Below are 15,928 nucleotides of genomic sequence, written 5' to 3'. Positions count from 1 at the left end.
CAAAGGCACATTTCAATGGATTCATTCGAAGTTGATATCTCCGAAGTCGCTCGAACACCATTCTCGTGTCTTGCAAGTGGTCGCTCCTCTTTCTTGATTTTACCACCAAGTCATCCACATAACATTCAACATTTTTGTGGAGCAAATCATCAAAGATATTCTCGCATAGCCCTTTGATATGTGGCACCGTTTTTCAAACCGAAAGGCATCACTTTGTAACAATAAATACCCTTTGGTGTACGAAATGCGTAAGCTCTTCATCTTTTGGTGCCATGCGAATTTGGTTATAGCCGGATGAACCATCCATGAAAGACATCGCCTCGTAACCGGTGGGTAGCATCAATCATCAATTTCGGGACGGGAAGCGGAAATCATCTTTAGGGCATGCATTGTTAAGATCCCCGAAGTCAACACAAACTCGAATTTGGCCGCCTTCTTTTTTTCACAGAACGATACTCAAAATCCATGTAGGATATTTAACTTCACGAATAAAGCCACTTCAATGAGTTTGTTGACTTCATTTTCGATTGAAGGAACCAAATCGTCCGAAATGCCTTTGGGCCTCGCTTAACAGACGGCACCATTCTTGACCGCCGATGACGGATCGCTACTTTGGGATCTAATCCATGTATCCTTTTATAACTCCAAGCAAAAATATCCCTATATTCTTTCAGTATTTCCATGTAAGAGTCTTCTTCATCAGTTGTTAGAAAATCACTTAGGTAGGTAGGCCTTGGGTCTTCATCAGTACCAAGATTAACTTCTTTCAAAGAGTCTACTGTGGTCTTCACCCCTTCTTCAAGTTCTGGAGGAGCATCTTTGGTATCTTCATCCTCTCGAGGATCGCCATCATTGAAAAATATGTGGTAACATGAGGAGATTTCCTCCAACTTCTCGGCAACTTCCATCTGAAATGAAGTATCTTGATCACTTGGTGTAGTAATATGATATGAAGAACCTACACTTTCCTCATCTTCGTCACGTTCTTTGGTATACACCACAGTGTGAGACTTTACTTTTAGCACCTTTCCACATGAAATCACAAGGTTTGTTTCTCGCCTCATTCTGGAAGGAATCAAACTTTGTATATCCTTCTGGGTTCTAGGCAAAGCGAGCGTTTTAACGCTTTGATAATCTCTGTGGAACTTGTTCTTCCCCTTCTTCTTCAGCTTCAACGGCCCCAATCTCTCAAATACAGAAGCTTTTGCAGCCGACTTTCCAAGACGATCAAACACTGAAGGCCTTTTGTTAGAAGCAACAGACTCATCTTCCACAGTGATGTAGTTGGTACTTGCCCTTCTTATGGAGATGCGAACTGGCGGAGGTTGTTTGTATCCCAAACCTTCACGTGATTGCATCATGGTAGCTGTTGATGGAAGTTTCCCTAACTTTGAAGGCTCGTTGGGGTTGTACCCAACTTTGACAAATAACTTGTAAGCATTTGGATCAAAGCCTTCATTTGTACGTTTTGTAGGGAGTGCCATATTTTGCGGCGGATTCTGAGCCACGAAGTCTCCAAGTAGCTTTGAGGACAAATTTATTGCGTCAATCTATCTGATAGGGAGAGTTAGCCCCCTAGCACATTTCCTTGAGCTTCATATGGTTGCCCTTCCTCTTTCGTCAATTTTGGAACATAGCAGAGCACGGGAGTTGTCTTCTTCTTCTTTTTCAACAACACAATGTTTCCTTTATTCGGACTGGGGTGCGCGGCACTCGCATCGACTCCACCTTTTCCAATGGTGTCATCAGCTCTTTTAGTTGTGACCTTCTCACTGTTGGTCGTTGTGATATCGTCGACTTTTACTTCTCTCACAACATAGTTCTTCAAGTAGAACTTCGCATCGACGAAGTGTGACTCTGCTTCAGTAAATGGCTTATCATCAGCAACTATCTTCTTTTCGACACTGCCTTCGAGATACTTCAAACACCGATAGTAGGAGGATGGGACAACTTTGTTCTCGTGTATCCATGGCCTGCCAAGCAACATATTATACGAAGTCTTTACGTCGATGACATGCATCCATGCACTTGATCGCAAATCTTCGATGGTGATATCTACTTTGACAAAGACCTATGGCTCGTTGCCCCCTTGATTGAATCCTTGTATCATCAAGCGGCTTTCAGAAAGTTCTTCAGTTGTGATGCCAAGTTCCCTCATTGTATGAATAGGAAGAATGTTAACTCCAAATCCATCATCTATCAATATTCTGTTTATCCTCTTCTCGAGGGCATAACCCACCGTGTACAATGGACGATTATGTAGTGTTTCACCAAGTAGAAGATCGTCATCTGTGAATGTGATTCTTGTATCACATGTGTCTACCTCTTTCGAAGAAGATTCAACGAGCTTTTCAGATGATGACAGAGACAATGTTGATAGGCTTTCATCATTTGCTTCCTCTTTATCAGTATTGAAGCATGATGCCTCAATGTTGTCTCGAGCAGATGTCTTATCATTGCGGAACCAGCTTGGTAGGAATTCCCCCAAAGTCACAGGACGTCGTGGTTCTTGGTGGTAGTTCTCCTCCACTTTTGCTTTCTTCGGACGCTCAACTGATTTCTGCTTCCTTAGTCTTCTAACCATCCTTTTCCTTGTTGGTTGTTTAGATGATTCTTTTCGTGGACTTGTTTTACAAAGATCTCCGCCTAGTCACCGTAATCCAACCTTCATCATTGGCTTCATCAACTTGGGTTCTATCTTCCTCCAATGGTCCTCTCTCATGTTCTTCAAAGCTGCATATCTGGACCGGATCGAAAGAGCCAAAGGTGATAGAGACTTGATTCGAACTTGCCTTCTCATCATCAAGTAGAATCTTGTTTTCATTAGCTAACTGCATAACTTTATCCTTGAAAACAAAGCACTTCTCAAGAGGATGACCCACAAGTCGATGATATTTGCAATAGTTCGGGTCATTTGTTCTTCCAGCTTCATTGGGTCGCTTCATCTCTGGTAACTCAATGAGTTTCAGCTCAAGTAATTCATCAAAAATTTCAGGGACATCAGAATCCAGGAAGGGGTATTCTCTTTCTTGCATCTCCTTCAAGGTCGACTTTCGACTTTTGTTATCTTGGAAGGAAGTTGCTTTCATACTCGCTTCTTGCTCACCTTCGTAGTAAACTTTACAAAGAGACATTGACGTTCATAGATTCTTTGTTGTCACTCTTGGGAACGAATTTGCTCCATTTCTTGGGTTCCCGCTATCCTTTCCTTTGTGGGGGTCGTACAGCATTACTTCATTTCCGTAGAAGACATGCTCAACTCCATGTCATGAGCACGAGTAGCTAGTTCTTCAAAAGACCTTGGCTTAATTCCTTGCAATATGTAGTGAAGCCCCCGGCATTCCTTGGATACACATCTCTATCGCGTAAGCTTCACCGAGCCTATCCTTGCAGTTTAGACTCGTATTTCTCCATCGGTTGATGAAATCGATAACTGGTTCGCCCTTCCTCTGGCGAGTGCTTGTAAGCTCAACCATGCTCACGGTACGCCTTGTGCTATAAAAGCAATTGAGGAACTCCTGCTCTAGTTGCTCCCAACTATCGATAGAATTAGGCTCAAGATCAGTGTACCAGTCGAAGGCATTTCCTTTGAGGAGCGACGAACCGTTTGACGAGATAGTCTCCATAGGTCCCAATGTTGTTACATGTTTCAACAAAATGTGCAACATGTTGCTTTGGATTTTCCTTGCCTTCAAATTGCTGAAATTTGGGAGGTTGATAACCGGCGGGCATCTTGAAGCTATCAATTCTTGTAGTGTACGGCTTTGCGTAAGTAAATGAAGACTTGGCAAAGAACTTCGTACTTATCCTTGATAGTCCCTTTGATGAACTCTTTTAGTTGGTCAAGCGGAATCATCCCTTTAGAAGAAACAGGAATTTCCTTGGTAGGTGGTACTTATTTTGCACGAGGTTCAGTCTCTTGTGCTTCTGGACCTTTCCCAGGTGCGTGGCTGGATTCTCCCTCCATTAATCCATCCATCTTGTCCATCAACTTCTCAATCCGAGCGTCTTGGTTTTGCACATGCTTGGCCAAGCCATCAATCACCTTTGCCAAGTTTGTCAATGTCTCCTCCATTGACGAAGCGTTAGTTACCATTGCTTGCATGATTGTTGGGGATGTTGGAGAATAGCATGGATTATCGCATAAGTTGATCTTTAACTGGCCTACTTCATATGGTGTGAGTGGAGAGGATCCGTCACTTGAAGTATCATTATCATCCTTCATAGCAGAGTTCTTAGATCCAGAGAGATCAAGTAGAGCTAGAGTCTTCTTAATCTTTTCAAAGAATGTCGCTCTTCCTCCGATGCCTCGAGAGGATCTTGCTCCTTTTGGAGATGAAGATCCAAAAACAGGAGTTGTCACGGACGACACTTGGAGTGCTTGTTGTCCCAACATGCTTGCTTTGCTCCTCGTAACTGGTCCAATGCTACCAAAGGTAATGTCAAGGATGCTTTCCACATCAGCAGAGAACTTGGAGCTAGCAACCTTGGAGGAAATTGATTTGGAGTTGATCTTCTCTGAAGTCATTTCGATGTTGTTAAACTTTGATGATTGAAAAGTTGAGATGAGAGGTAGAGATTGTCCCACTGGGCGTGCCAGAATTTGTAGACAATAAAATTCGCGTCGAGAAAATAATAATCAAGACAGGAAAATATCGCAACAATCGTTGTATTTGATTTCAAAATATAAGTGTTACAATCTCTATGATTCCTCTGATTCGTCTTTTCAACAATAAATTCAAGGGCTTTTGAGCTTAATCTTGAACTTGATGGCTTTAATCTTGACTTGGACTTGAATTCAAGGGCTTTTGAGCTTGGTCTTGAATCTTCGTCTGGATCTCTAGAACTTCTAGAGAAATACTTGAGTGCTTGAATGCTTTCAGCTTGTAGAGAAATCTGCGGCGTTTGATCCACGAGCTCTCCCTGGCTTCTTGTTAGAACTTCGTCCCCCTTTCGAATTATGAGACCCCTATTTATAATTGTAGGATGGAGGAGTTGTGATAAGGACAGTTTCTTTCGACCAATCGAAATTAAGTCGACATGTCGATATTTGATTGGCGGAACATGTCACTTGTACACGTGGTGCATCTTCATTGGCCTTTGATTTGATAGGCATGCCGCATCATTTTGACACGTGTCATGACCCTATAGGCTTCTTTGTTTGACTTGGCGTGCCACGTCATTTGACACGTGGCACTAAAGTGGGCCTCTAGGAAGATGACATTTTGGGCTTAGCAAAGTGGGCTCATTATTTATAGCCCAAATTAATGGACTAGCCCAATAGAAATCGGATCTTTAATTAAGTCCGTATTATTGGACTTAAATAATTAACCCAATTATATTAACCCGTAATATTTATTTGGACTAATATATCTTGAATTTATTATAATCCGAATTTCTTACGGATTTAAATTTAATAAAATTTCGCTGTCTACACACGTGTCGTTCTTTAATTGGGTACTTCACATTTAATTGCACCTAATCATTAAAGCTTAAAGGTTTTTTTCTAGACTGATTATTTTTTCGATATATGAAAAAAAATCTAGTTTTCCAGATTTAGTTTAAAAAAATTGATTTTTCACATTTTAAAAAAATTATTAGTTTTTCCAAATTTTTATAAAAATTCAGTTTTTCCACATTTTCACAAGAAAATCACTTTTTCCAGATATTTTTAAAATATAATCCAAATTTTATTTGAAAAATAAAAGTGCCCTAAAAAAATGAAATCATGAAAATCTAGATTTTTAAGACGTTTAAAAAAAAAAAATCCAGTTTTCCATATTTTAAATCCATTTTTCCATACTTAAAAAAAAATCCATGTTTTCAGATTTGTTTTTTTTTTAAAATGGGTTTTACTCACATGTCCGTTTGAGCTCCAAAATATACTATTGGAAAGGCATTTCAAAGGGCTACAACTTTCATGTTTTGAGTTTTCTCAAATTCTCAACGGATTTTCACGAAATGGGTCTGGATACAGATCTGCCGTAAACTTAGCCGATTCTATCGAACCTCAAGCACCTCACTATTCGTCTTGATTCCAAAACAACTATTTCCACCCAAACTCATCCCGATAGGACTTCATATGTCTAAAATGTCACGTTAATACTCATTTAATACATCTATACCTAATCCGAATTTACGGAGTATTACAAAAGCACTTTCGTTGTCCTATCTAGGCCATGGGAATTCACTTTCAAGAGGAAATACTTATGGACATCCTCAAGAGGTTACCCATGCGGTCTTTTCTTCGATTCAAATGTGTTTCAAAATTTTGGGGAACATTGATCTCCAGGCCTTACTTTAAGAAGAAGCATCTCAATCATGCCAAGAATGACCAAAATTCCCAAAAACTTCTTATTATCCAAAAGTACCTTGATAATTATGATGTATTTCACTTCTATTGTTCTTCTTTATCTTCGGTTCAAGCGGTTGAGGATGAACAAAAACTTGATTGGCCTTCAGCCTGCAAACTAGTGAGTTGCAAAGTATTGTGTGGTTGTGATGGATTGGTTCTTCTTGTAGTTACTGATAGAGGTGATATACACTTCTTGCTGTGGAACCCCTCCATAAGAGAATCGATACAACTTCCCCCTCCAGAATCTCGATTGGGGTATTATATATTTGGAATGGGATATGACGCAACTAGTGATGACTATAAGATCCTTGCGGTGACCAGTCAGGACTCAGGACGATATAGTGGCATCTTCCAAGATGATACTGGAATGTGTTTAGGCAGGTATAGTGGTACCATTGATGTTGAAGACAATGTGATTGCTGGACTGGAGGCCTTGAAGAATGGGTTAGTCAGATGCATGGAAGGAAAGCCGAATGCACAGAAGTTGATTGTGGAGTCTGATAATGTTATAGTTGTCCGATATGTTAATGGTCACCCTGAGCCAAATGAAATAACCATCAACAAGTTAAAAGAAATTTTCGACTTGCTGGAACTTATCACTTGTGCAATATCATGCATAGATAGCTTTGATTTCGGCTCACAAGGTAGGGGTGAACTTTTCTAGGTAAGACTAAGTTCCACATACATGCATAGAATGCCAAAATTTACATTTTGTGGCAAGTGATGTTGCAGCAGATTGATGCAGACATGGATCACAGAGCATACACTTCTGTGTCTTTCCAACCTCTCATTACAAGCTCTTTGTTTTTGTCAAGTGATGATGAATGCAACAAAAAAGAAAAAAGAGAAAACAAAATGCATTCGGGAGGCAGATTATATGTTAAAAGAGAAAACAAAATGCATTCGGGAGGCAGATTATATGTTACTATAATTTGTGTGTGAACTGAGGCAATTTTCTTAATCTATGATAATGTTCATTGAATGTATTTAGTGGTCTTTGTCTATTTAATTAGACAATATTATACTATTTGAACTAAAATTTTCAGCCCAAGAATGGAAAATATGTACCTTGTTTTCACCGAAAATGTGTACCTTGTTTTCACCGAGGCAAGAGTGAGATATGGGAAAACATCACTAAATACCCCTAAAAATTAAAATATTTACCCGCCCATGTCCCTTCCCAAACTATTTTCGCTTCTACCCCCACCGGCTGGAAATTCGACATACCCCTCAGCCAAACCCCTTCCTCCGTGATACCAACGCAAAGATATTTATATATCATGATGGTATCATGGAGGACTAAGAGAAGGACAGAAATAATCCTCCATGATACCATCTCAGTATATTTATATACCATGATGATACCATGATCCTGAGGAGTGTCTCAGTAAAGGACTGAAGCAGTCCTTCATGATACCATCATGGTATATGTATATAAGACTATGGTATCATAAAGGTTTTTTTCGAGAAAATTGTGCATGTCATTTTTAATAAATGAACATAATCATTCATAATACCGTCTCGGTATACCATGATGGTATCATGGAGGACTAAGAGAAGGATTGAAGCATCTTCTATGATACTATCTCAGTATACTTATATACCATGATGGTATCATGGAGGACTAAAAGGAGGACTGAAGCATCTTCCATGATACCATCTCAGTAAATTTATATACCATGTTGGTATCGTAACGGGGGGGGGGGGTGGAGGGGGGATCTCGGGTAAATATTTTTAATTTTTCTAGGATACGAAAGTATATGGGTGGGTAATTTTTTTTATTTGAGGGGGCATCACGCATGGCCCCTCAAACCAAACAAATTACTCGCCCATACCCCCATTACTTTCGTACCGCCCAAAAAAATTAAAGTGTTTACCCGGGATGCCCCCAATTATGATACAAACATGGTATATAAATATACTGAGATGGTATCATGGAAGATGTCGTCATTCTTCTCTTAGTCCTCCATGATACCATCATGGTATATCAATATACTCAGATGGTATCATGGAAGATGCTTCGGTCCTTCTCTTAGTCCTCCATGATACCATCATGATAGATAAATATACTGAGATAGTATTATGAATGATCATGTTCATTTATTAAAAATGGCACACTTTTCTCGAAAAAAATTCTATGATACCATCGTCTTATATACATATATTGTGATGGTATCATGGAGGACTGCTCCAGTCCTTCAATGAGACACTCTTCAAAGATCATGGTACCATCGTGATAGATAAATACACTGAGACGATATCATATAAGACTGCTTCAGTTGTTCTCTTACTCCTCCATCATACCATCATGATATATAAATATACTACGATAACATGATGGAGGAGGGGTTTGGGCGAGGGGAGCACGTCGGGTAAATAGTTTTGGGCGAGGGGGTACGGCGGGTAATTAGTTTAGAAGGGCATGGGGCGGGTAATTATTTTGTTTTTGGGGGGTATTTCAGTTAGTTTTTTCTACCAAAAGGGGGAAAACGACTTTCTCACTTTTAACTTCATATTACTTTAATTAATACTTAGACATTATGATTAATCAACATTAGTGTATATTTTTTCTAAAACTATTTTCACTCACCGCGTCAAACACATAAAACGTATTCTAAACAAATATTTTTCTTGAAAATATATATTCTTTAGGAAATCATTATTCACGAAATATAACTTCGTCATACCAAATATATACACCTTGTTTTTTTTAACCAATGCATATGCTGGCAATATATATATATATATATATATATATATATATATATATATATATATATATATATACAAATTCATTATTAATTTTCGTGGAGGAGGTGGATCATGAAAAATTAGAATGTGATTGAACGTTTGAAACTTATTAAGATGAATTCGAGATTTGATGTATTTCCCAAATTTCTCTATATGGAGTTTGTTTTCCTACTCCCATTAGGAAAATTATTTTCCTTATTTTAAAGGAACTTATTTTTCTTAGAGAAAAAAAAGTTCAAAACATTTTGACCACCTAAACATTAAAAAAATAGATTTTTTTTTAAAGTATTTTTATTCATACCACACACACCTTGTATCTTGGTGCAAAAACATATACTCTCTCCGCTCCGTTTCAGTTTATGTGTCAAACATTTTTTTTGGATGGGCACACTTTGGGTTGTGCCACCATAAATCCAAGGCTTCTTTCTCAATATGAAATGCTAAATTGAATATTTTAATTTTAAACACCCATTTTGAATTTAGCCCAGCCATGGTGGATGGGCACTTTGGGTTGTGCCACCATAAATCCAAGGCTTCTCAATATGAAATGCTAACCCACCCATTAGTGGGTGTGCATAATATATCCTTATAAGTCAAGCCAAACACACCCATGTTAGATGTTAATTCATGATATCACATTGTTGCGATGATTAATGAGTCGCACTCGCATATACTAAAGTATAGAGCAATTGGTTTATAGCTCAACGGTGTGGTATATTTTTCAGTAGTATTTATTTCAAGTTTTTTTGTTCAATAAAGAGCAAATAAACCCATTTAAGTAGTATATGCCTTAATGATTAAACAAAGTATCATTGTGGATAAAAATGACTTCAATTAATAATATTTATATAAGATCGATTACAAACCAGTAGTAAGAGGTAGCATCAACTTTGTTATCTTTCGTTCAGAGAACATAGACAAAATACTAAATTGTTATAATTAAGAAAACAGCAAATGGCTTAAAATGTTCCTTAACTATTGAAAATATAATAAAAATGCTTTTCGTTTGAGTTTTGGTTCAAAAGTACCCCTGAGTTGTTAGTGCCTTGTTAGAAATAGGACGAAATACCCTCATGAGTGGCAGCAAACTAGCTCAATTATGCCCCTATTCCGTTAACAGACCTCCAGCTGAAACAGACTTCACCTTAGAACTACGGATTCAAATCTCAACAGATACTAAAAAAATTAAGGTGATTCCTTTGTGTAGTTTTTGGAGGAAAAAGTTGTATTGGCTAAAGGTAGTGGGTATTTATAAAATAGTTGATTGGCGCACAAATTGACATTTTCAACAAGCACATATGAAGATGAAGTGACAACTATATTAATTCACGAAACTTACTTGATGTTGGATGACCTCATCAAAAACTCTTTTTCTCGCACCCAAAATACAAAAGTAATAACAAAGTACATTTTGTGAAATTTAAAGTCTTCTTTAATTATTATTTTTTCATTAGATAAACTAAACGTATATTTTATCTAAACGTATATGTTTATACATTCAGCCTACATGTATTTTCCAAAAGTTAAATTATCATCACCAACATCTTTTAGTGAGATAAAAAGACATAGCACGGAAGCACAATAACAAAAAGGCTAAAATTAAAATCTCAAAATATCTCCAGTGTCATCAATAGTTTCCGTATGTGTATATTGAATGATAAATTTGTCTCGTTTGGCTTATATTAGCCTATTTTTAACTAATAAAAGAAATGAATAACTAATCAACTAAGCACTAATAAAATGTATGTCATATTAGTTAAAGCATAATTTACTTTCTAAAATATTTCATTCTTATTTTAGAAGATATACTGATTATTTAAGATTGAATCTCTTTTTAAAAGCTTTAGTGAACCAAAACAAATAAATCAAATTTCATGACAGAGTGACTAATTAAAAGATTTTATGACAAATAATACTCATAGAATTAAAGTAAATAAGAAAAAAGAACTTAACTGGTGGAAATTTTCATTCTGACCGCGCCTTCTTACTCACCCTTCTCTCACTGGCAAGGAAGATAGCTTTCTATAAAGCTCATGAAATACATTCTAATATTGTTAATGTATACATTCGTTTACTTACAATAAGTTTATCGAATTAGAAAAATTATTTGAACAAAATTCACTCTTTTTTTTATTGGAACTAAATCTTGAAACTTTAGATATGACCAAATTAAGCTTGAATGTTTTTTCTCAATTAATTCTTTCAGTATAAAAGAAAGAATAATTTCATTTACATTATTTTTAGAATAATTTCATTTACATTATTTTTCAAAGTCTAAGACCCACCCGCAGCTTCTGCTATTTAAATAATGGCAATGAAAGAAATAGCCAACTATTGTCTAGCTGATGAGAGAATTTTCTTTTCAATATCACTATTTGTAATACTTACAAAAAATAATGAACAAAGAATAAATAGAAAACAAAATATCAAAGGGACAATACATATCAAGTAAGTCATTCAAACACCTAAACTATAAAGAAGAGGAAATACCTTTGCATGTGGTAATTTTAGCAACCCATATATTTTATCTTGGTGGAGATACGTGCAACATGAGTGATAAACTTCGTTAGAGACACTTCAATTTTACCCAAAACCATTCTAGCCCTAATATTTCTTCTCCAAAAAGTATACAACTAATAAAACACATAATATTAGGCAATACACACATATTAAAACTAAATTTACAATATACAAGAGAAAGAAAGATATGAAGAAATTTAACCCAAAAAAAAAAAAAAATCAAAAAAATGAAGAATTACATATTTTCCTGAAGTTTAACAATGAACTATATATAGCAACAAATTGACTAAACATGTCCACATAATTTCAAGAACGTATAGGATGGCAATGATAAGTTACATTTCAAAGAGTGAGTAATGAAAATTAAATAGGCAAGTAAATGAAATTTAATGGCAAGTAACGTACACAAAATGAAAAAAATGCCGGGAGCATAATTTCTTTCAATATGGACTCTTTAGAACAAATAAAATAAAGGAAAAAAAAATGGCACAAAAATGATATGAATAGATGATATAGTAACGTGGGGAGGGAAAAAGGTTGAATAATACATAAATGCATATTAAGTTATAGTTATTTAATAAAGAAGACAATTAATAGTGGGAGGTGGAAAATTGATTAATTGAAATTAAAGATTTTTTTTTGGGCTATTAAAAATCAACTAAATAGATAAATGGAGGGGAAAATGTCAAAAAAGGGAGAAAAAAGATAAATGGTATTCTAGGCCATAGAGAGGTGTCATATCACCTTGTCTATGTCTAACTTTATATTATATATAGATTCCTATCATTTATTTGAAAAACTTAAAGACTTCGTGTCCGAATTTACAATAAAAAATTTAAAAATTAACTCTCGAAATTCAAACAGTGTCACATGAATTGGGACAGAGAGAGTAGAATGGTTGCTAGTGAATATATTATTGGGACAAGAAAAAGGACATGTATCAAGGAATATCCATGCGAAGAGGAGAGGAATATCCATGTATATATACACTGCTCTTAGCCGGCAGCTTATATATATAGAGACGTACGTATTAAAAAAAAAAAAATGCATATACTATATCCTAACAAAATAAGCTGAGTAAGTTGGACAAAAATATAGAATACTTAGTTTTCATAAGTGGAGAAATCAATGGATGGATAAATCTATTTAAACAAGGACTACATGGGAAACTCAAATTTGTAACACAAATCAAGAAGCTTAGTTTTCATAAGTGGAGAAATCAATGGATGGATAAATCTATTTAAACAAGGACTACATGGGAAACTCAAATTTGTAACACAAATCAAGAAGAAGATTAAAAGACTATTAAAAAATATTGGAGGGGGCGCCATGGTTTCTATTGCTAGGATGAGAGTATTAACCACAATTCTAATTGTAATCTTGGGGGTTAATTGCTTTGTTAGAAGTGAATTTCCATTGCCCAAATTAGTGGACCATACATGCAATGGTGATACGTATGACAAAAATGGCCCATTTGCGGACAGCTTGTATTATGTTCTTGTAGGCTTAAGTAATGAGACACCAAAGCAAGGTTATGATTACTACATAACTTCTCCTTATCCTAATGATGCTTTAGCTTATGGCCATGCTACTTGCAGCTCTAATGTAGCATATTCAGATTGTGATACTTGTGTACGGCTTGCAAGAGATTACTTGATGACTACTTGTGATGGAAGCATTGGAGGTCAAGCCGAATTTGTTGAATGCTCGATGAGATATGAACAGTATTCATTCAGCTAATAAACTACAGCCTACGTTTGTTGCCACTATCCACTGAGACTCAGTCCTTTGTTGCTCGAAGGTCCTTTTTGTCTCTTTCCATTCATCGCTTTTCCTTTGTTTGGCCATTGTTTATAATGTTGTAATGCTATTGTTGAGTTCAATGTCGTGGTTGAAGTTTGATGTACTTAATGTGAATTGTAATGTTTGTTTAATTCAGTTTCAAACTTTTCCAAATAAATAGCAAAAAAACATTCTTCCAAATATTTTGATCAACCAAACATGAGAAAATAAAAAACATGTTTTAGAAAATAATTTCTTTCATACCAACACATCATTATCTTGGCGCAAAGAAAACATATACTCCCTTTGTTCTAATTTATGTGACATATTTTTCTTTTAACTAGTTTTAAAAAGAATATCGTATTTCTTTTTGTAAAAACAATAATTTAACTTTAAACATAAGCACAAATGCCCCTATTTCAGGGTGGTCTTTAATTTTGTCCCTCAAATTTATGGTCTTTAATTTTTGGCCCTCAAATTACTCTTTTAATAAGTAAGCAATTTATGGAGTTTAGGACAAAGGACTTCTTTTTCTCCTTCTCCTTCCACTTCTCAAATTCTAGGACATTTCACCTATAGAAGCTGAGCCTTTTTATAGTGAAACTTCAAAATAGTTTTCTAGAATTAAGTTTTAGCAAAATGCATAGACAAACACTCAAATCTGGCTCCAACTATAGTTGACACTTCAACTTACCCAAAGGATCATCTAGAGCACACGTGTGCCTCGTGGACACCCGATCTAGCACACCTTACGCATGAACTCTCGTTGGTGACGTATCAAATCAACAAATTAATGAATAACCCCTGTATTCTTCTTTTAAAAAAATTAATTTTTAATATTCTTTTAAAGAAATATATTTTTAATTTAAAATAGCAAAACCCTCCCTTACAGGCTATTCTTCTTCTTCATATAATATGAAGTAATTGCTAGTTCAGAAACTTACGAATTTTCTCCTTACGGAAGTATCGTCTGTAGCAACCACGATTCGAATTACTAGTCGTATGGATACCCTAATTCAACAACCTAAATATCCTCTTCTAAGTATACAGAGTATTTCACTAACCCTAATTGTTCTCTAGACGATTTAGAGTAGCTCTTTCAACACCCACAATAGTGTTCATATAGATAATACTAGGGTACAGAGTTAGATTAACTAATGAGTCGTCTCACTTAACTAGCACTAAGGTTCAGAATTAGATCAACTAATGGGCTGCCTCACTTAGCTATCACCACTTATGAGATGTATTAGGCCCAAAATATATTTTTACTAACATAATCAATGTCTTCCTTTTAAAATGAGTATATTCCCTAAAAAGTCACTCATTTATTGAAAATTGCCTCCAAATATTACTTTTGTTCCTTTTAGGCCTACAAAATCGCCCAACTATCACTATTTTCCTCAAAATATGCTAAACACACTAACCCTCCTTCTTTCGTAGTTGGCATGTCATGTCACATAACATTTTATATTTTTAATAATAAATTTATTTAACTTATCATCAAATTCATTTAACTCAACTCAACCCAAGCCAAACTCATAAACCAACCAACTCATGTCTTGTACCAATTTAACCAAGTTAGAAAATATCAAAGAAGCGTAATTTTTATACCCGATTTTGAATTTGTTGCATTTTGTACTCTCAACGTATACTCACTTTTATGATTTGCACCCGCGCCTATCCTATATATATATATATATAGCCTCAACCCAAGACACTTACAGACAAAAGGTACTAGGTAATCTTCATTTTAGACCTACATCTGCATTAAACAAAAACGCCTTAGAAAGAATACATTTTGGAACCAATAATTTAGTATTTTTCCCGCCATCTAATTTAACTTTTAAGGTATTACCAGAATATGTAATAGACAAACAACAGACATGTTTAGTAGACAATTTATGAACATCGCATAACAAAAAAGACGTTGGTCATTTTGTAGCCACTCTAAATGCACTTTGTCAGTATTTTACAGACAAAAATCTAGATAAGAAATTTAAATTTTATGTTGTAATCCATGGTAAAACTAATGGTATTTTTCAAACCTGGATAGAAGTTTTAGATTCTATCAAAGATATAAGAAGACCTTTTTTTAAAGGCTTTAATGATTTCACTGAGGCATTAGACTATGCTAGAGGAGTATTGGGACCAAACTATTATATTTCTCCGCTCTCGACAAAATCCGTATAGAACCCCTCGGTCAATATACAAAAAGACACGACAAGGTGATTTTTTGCGATCATCGCTCTACTATGACCGAGACCGTCGAAGACTTAATCGGCGAAAGAGACACTTATCCAAGAAAAAATGAAACTCTTGGAACAAGCATGACTGTTAGAACAAAGACTACAAGCAGTTAAGTTCGAATTAGTACAATCCCAGAGTTCTCCATCTCAGACAAAAATGGATGAGACGGGTGTGCATTCCCCAATGAATGCAAATAAATCCACCGTATCGGATAAAGATACAACTAGTCCCGATTCAAACGGTAGCCGATAAAGACTCATCAAATCCGTTGAT

The 15,928-nt window shown here is 35.8% G+C and overlaps 2 protein-coding genes across 2 annotated transcripts; both read left to right on the top strand.

Annotated features, from left to right (window-relative positions):
* The first annotated feature begins 6,179 nt into the window (after nt 1–6,179).
* LOC132061127 (putative F-box protein At1g47790) lies at nt 6,180–7,019 on the top strand. The gene has a single exon (XM_059453992.1). It carries the CDS (start codon nt 6,180–6,182, stop codon nt 7,017–7,019), a length of 840 nt encoding a protein of 279 aa, XP_059309975.1.
* Nucleotides 7,020–12,955: 5,936 nt separating this feature from the next.
* LOC132061126 (antifungal protein ginkbilobin-like protein) lies at nt 12,956–13,366 on the top strand. Its single transcript, XM_059453991.1, has one exon. The coding sequence runs from the start codon at nt 12,956–12,958 to the stop codon at nt 13,364–13,366; it is 411 nt and encodes a 136-aa protein (XP_059309974.1).
* Nucleotides 13,367–15,928: the final 2,562 nt, after the last annotated feature.

This window comes from Lycium ferocissimum, chromosome 6, assembly GCF_029784015.1.
Source record: "Lycium ferocissimum isolate CSIRO_LF1 chromosome 6, AGI_CSIRO_Lferr_CH_V1, whole genome shotgun sequence".
In the NCBI taxonomy this organism is placed as follows: domain Eukaryota; kingdom Viridiplantae; phylum Streptophyta; class Magnoliopsida; order Solanales; family Solanaceae; genus Lycium; species Lycium ferocissimum.
This window is presented reverse-complemented; position numbering and strand designations above follow the sequence as displayed.